The sequence below is a fragment of the Dipodomys ordii genome, unplaced genomic scaffold (genome assembly GCF_000151885.1).
Source record: "Dipodomys ordii isolate 6190 unplaced genomic scaffold, Dord_2.0 Scaffold138, whole genome shotgun sequence".
Classification (NCBI taxonomy): Eukaryota; Metazoa; Chordata; class Mammalia; order Rodentia; family Heteromyidae; genus Dipodomys; species Dipodomys ordii.
Window position 1 is genome coordinate 440,062 of NW_012267354.1, and position 4,363 is coordinate 444,424.

General features: G+C 50.1%; 1 protein-coding gene across 1 annotated transcript; it reads left to right on the top strand.

Annotated features, from left to right (window-relative positions):
- The first annotated feature begins 1,783 nt into the window (after positions 1-1,783).
- LOC105996961 (chromosome unknown open reading frame, human C6orf15) lies at positions 1,784-3,369 on the top strand. The gene is made up of 2 exons (XM_013031211.1): positions 1,784-1,850; positions 2,275-3,369. The coding sequence occupies exons 1-2, from the start codon at positions 1,784-1,786 to the stop codon at positions 3,231-3,233; spliced, it is 1,026 nt and encodes a 341-aa protein (XP_012886665.1). The 3' UTR covers positions 3,234-3,369.
- Positions 3,370-4,363: the final 994 nt, after the last annotated feature.

The window sequence follows — 4,363 nt, forward strand, 5'->3', positions numbered from 1 at the left end:
AAAAAAAAACCCAGAGGTTTATTTAGCTCACAGCTTTGGAAGGTCAAGGTCAAGGTACTGGCTTTGCTCTGGTTAGGATTTCTTTGGCTGTTTCAACCCATGGCAGGTAGCATCATGGGGGAATTGAGAGGAGAGCTCACACAGCCAGACAGAATGGCAGAAAGGCTCAGGAGATAGGCTCACTCTTTTCATTGCTAGAGACCAGCATTAACCACCCCAATGGCCTAACAACCTCCCACTAGGTCCTGCCTCTAGATTTCCCCTTGTTCCTACACTGAGGACAAAGCCTCAGCACATGAATGTATATTTGTATACACACACACACACACACATTGGGCTTTGAACTCACTCTTACTAGACAAGTGCTCTACCACTTGAGCTATACTCTCAGCCTTCTACAGCATAGTTAAGTCCATGTGCTCACATTACCCCACTGCAACAACGATAAATTAATCGGAAAGGGCTATGCTCTCTGTCTGTCTGTTTATCTTACATTCTATGGCTACATCTGACCACCTGTGATAGGCAGAATGGTGCCCCCACCTTCAACACCACTAAAGATGTCGCCATCCTGACCCCTGGAATTTGTGAATACTGTATGTTAGATTATACAGCAAAGGAAACTAAAGTTGTGATGGAATTAAGGTGTTAGTCATCTGAATGTAAAATAAAGGGATTATCCTGGATTATCTGGGTGTATCCAGAATAATAATCACAGTGTGTTAAAATGTGGACCTGGGAAGCGGAAGTGGAAGCCAGATGATACACTGTGGGAAGAAGCTACTACTTTGGGCTTTGAGCTGAGGACCACAGGAGGCTCCGAGAGGCTGGAAAATGCCAGGAAGTCACGTCACCCCTAGAACCTCCACGATACCTTGATTTTAACCTAGAAAGACTTGTTTTGGGGCTTTGATCCCCCAAATTGTAACATAATAAAATCCTATTTTGAACAAGTAAGTTTGTGGAACTTTCTATAGCACCAATGAGAAATTAATTCAAAGCTGTGTGCAGGTGGCTCATACCTAAAATCTTAGCTACTTAGAAGGCTGAGATCTGAGGATGGCAGTTTTTAATCAAGTTTAGGGAGAAAGTCTATGAGACTCTTCTCTCCAATTAACCACACACACACACACACACACACACACACACACACACACAGCCAGAAGTTATGGCTCAAGTGGTAGAGTACTAGTCTTGAGTGAAAAAGCTCAGGGACAGTGCTTAGGCTCTGAGTTCAAGCCCCAGTATCCAGTATTAGTACACACACACACACATTAATACAGCATCATCTCATAAAGATGAGAGATGAGAACCAGGTCTATGACACAGGATTTCATGTAGGAACAGACAGGGCCACTTTTGCACCACAAAACCTCCTGCAGATTGGGGTATAGATGAAGGAAATATGGAGATGCCTAAGGAAGGATGTTGAGGGAATAATGTGGATCCCAAAGAGAGAACTGAAGAACCAGGTGAAGACACCGATAGCCCAAGGATGTGGGCTTGCTGGGTATAAGGACCAGGGAAGAGCAGGGCTGGCAACCAATGGTGAGCAGTGGACCAAGCCGTCTGGTCATGAAGGGAGCCAGACAAGGAACCGCCCATCTTCCTCTGAGACATTCAAGTGACACCTGTTGCCACAGACCCAACCAAGAATGAGGGTGGACCGTGGAGATCTATTGTCACCACAACCACTGGCCCCACCAGTTTCTGCTGTCCCCCACCCCACTCACTGGATAAAGCAGCTGTCTTGGGGCAGAGGGAGATCCTGGAGCTGAGCAGGATGCAGGGCTGGGTGGTAAGGAGTGAGGCTCTTCTGGGCCTGCTCCTGGTCTGTCTGCATCTCCCAGGTATGGGGCTATCCTTGGCTCAGGGGCAGGAGGGCATCAGGGCTCTCTGGGAACTAGAATTAAGTGAAAGGGGAAAGTGGCCGGGTGGTGGTGGTGGTGGTGGTATACATTCATGGAGCCAGGGTATAATTTGAGTCCCCAAGACAACTGGGGCTGGAAATGTGGCTTAGTGGTAGAGTGCTTGCCTAGCATGCACAAAGCCCTGGGTTCGATTCCTCATAAACAGAAAAAGCCACAAATGGCACCTGTGGCTCAAGTCGTAGAGTGCTAGCCTTGAGCAAAAAGAAACTCAGGGACAGTGCCCAGGACCTGAATTCAAATCCCAGAACTGGCAGAAAAAAAAAGGGGCATTGTGGAAAGATCCAGGAAGGGAGGAGATGGTGCTTCTGCACCCACCAGTGGCGTTCTTTTCTCTTTCTCTCAGGTTTCTTTGCCCGGAGCATCAGTTCAAAGGAGGAGAAAGCTTCCCCAGCCTTGGAGACCGACTTGCCTCTTCTGGGACACCCTTTCTTCACCAACTCTGGACAGCCTCAGCCCAAGACAGACCCTGGGTCTGATGATTTGGTGGAGGCTCCTCTGAAGCCCGATGTCCTTCCACCAGATGGTCCTCAACCTGCAGAAAGTTCTGAGGTGGAGAGGTGGCCTCCATCTTGGGGGATGCCTGCTGTGGACTACTGGGCCTCTGAGTATCCTTGGCAAATGATGGCTGCTGAAGCTGAGAATTACCTGGGGCCAGCGATGCCTGAAGGCCTGTCTTACTTTTCCAGTGGGAATGCTGTCCCTCTGGCTAGTGGTCCTTTACCTGAAGCATCCTCTGCATTGCCAGAACAGCCATCACCAGAGGCTTCGCACCGCCAGGACCCACAGCCTCGGCGGCTGCCCCATCCCAATGTGCTGGGAGCCCAGCGCCCACCCTGGTCCCTCACCCACAGGCCTGGTTTCCCCCTGGGGGCCCTGAATCCCAGTGTGTCCTGGGGAGGAGGTCGTCCTGGGACTGGATGGGTAACAAGGCCTATGCCTTACCCTTCGGGAGCCTGGGGTATTAATAATCCCTTCCCAGGTACTAGCTGGGGGAGTATTAATCGGTACCCAGGAGGAAGCTGGGGGAGTATTAACCGGTACCCAGGAGGAAGCTGGGGGAGTATTAATCGGTACCCGGGGGGAAGTTGGGGGAGTATTAACCGGTACCCAGGAGGAAGCTGGGGGAGTATTAACCGGTACCCGGGGGGAAGCTGGGGGAGTATTAACCGGTACCCAGGGGGAAGCTGGGGGACTAATGGTAGATACCCAGGTACCGGCTGGGGGACTAGTCCTCTGAAGTCAGGTGTCAATAATCAATTCCCTCCCAAAGTTCTTCGTCCTTCTGGCTCTTCTGATCCTTAAAGTGTGGAATCAGAGCTCAGCAAGGAGAAACCCAAGGTTGGTAGTCATAGAAGGGAGTCGTGTCCCTCTCTGTGTGAGCTGAATTGGGTTCAGTTGGCTCATTTCCCACATCTCTCCCAATTTCACTGTATCCTTGTTTCCCTGAGCTTGATCACCAATAAACCATAAGCAGTTCTTGAATTTGCTTCTTCTCTGTGTCTTTTATTTCCCCTTGGTAGTGAGGCTTGAACTTAGGGCCTAAGCACTGTCCCTGAGCTTTTTCACTCTACCTTTGAGACACTTAGCCACTTCCGGTTTTCTGGTGGTTATGAGTCTCAGGGACTTTCCTGCCTTGCCTGGCTTCAAACCACCATCCTCAGCCTTTAGAGTAGCTAGGATTACGGGTGCCTGGCTTGTGTCTTGTTTTTGTTTTTTTTGTCGGTCATGGGGCTTGAACTCTGGGCCTGGGCACTGTCCCTCAGCTCTTCAGCTCAAGGCTAGCACCCTGCCTGGTGCCACTGGCTCATGCCTGTAATCCTAGCTACTCCGGAGGCTATCTGAGAATTACATTTCAAAGTCAGCCTGGGCAGAAAAGTCCGTGAGACTCTGATCTCCAATAAATCACTAGAAAACCGGAACTGGCACTGTAGCTCAAGTGGTAGAGCGTTCGCCTTGAGCTGAAGAGCTTAGGGAAAGTGCCCAGGCCCAGAGTTCAAGCCCCACGACCCACCAAAAAAAAAAAAGGCTAGCACACTACCATTTGAGCCACAGTACCACTTCCAGTTTTCTGGTGATTTATTGGAGATAAAAGTCTTATGGACTGGGCTGGAAAGGTGGCTCAGTGGTAGAGTGCTTGCCTTGCATGCCTGAGGCCCTGGGTTCGATTCCTCAGCACCACATAAGCAAAAAGAAAAAAGCTGGAATTGGCGCTGTAGCTTAAGTGGTAGAGCACTAGCCTTGAGCTGAAGAGCTCAGGGACAGCACCCAGGCCCAGAGTTCAGGCCCCAGGACCGGACCCAAAAAAAAAAAATCTCATGGACTTTCCTGCCCGGGCTGGCTTTGAACCGTGATCCTCAGATCTCAGACTCCTGAGTAGCTAGGATTACAGGCATGAGCCACCGGCACCCAGCATAATGCAGTGTCTTTTGTTT

Coding starts and splice junctions, on each gene's coding strand:
- LOC105996961 (XM_013031211.1), top strand. CDS start 1,784: ATGCAGGGCTGGGTGGTAAGGAGTGAGGCTCTTCTGGGCCTGCTCCTG. Junction 1,851..2,274: donor GGTCTGTCTGCATCTCCCAG/GTATGGGGCTAT, acceptor TCTTTCTCTCAG/GTTTCTTTGCCCGGAGCATC.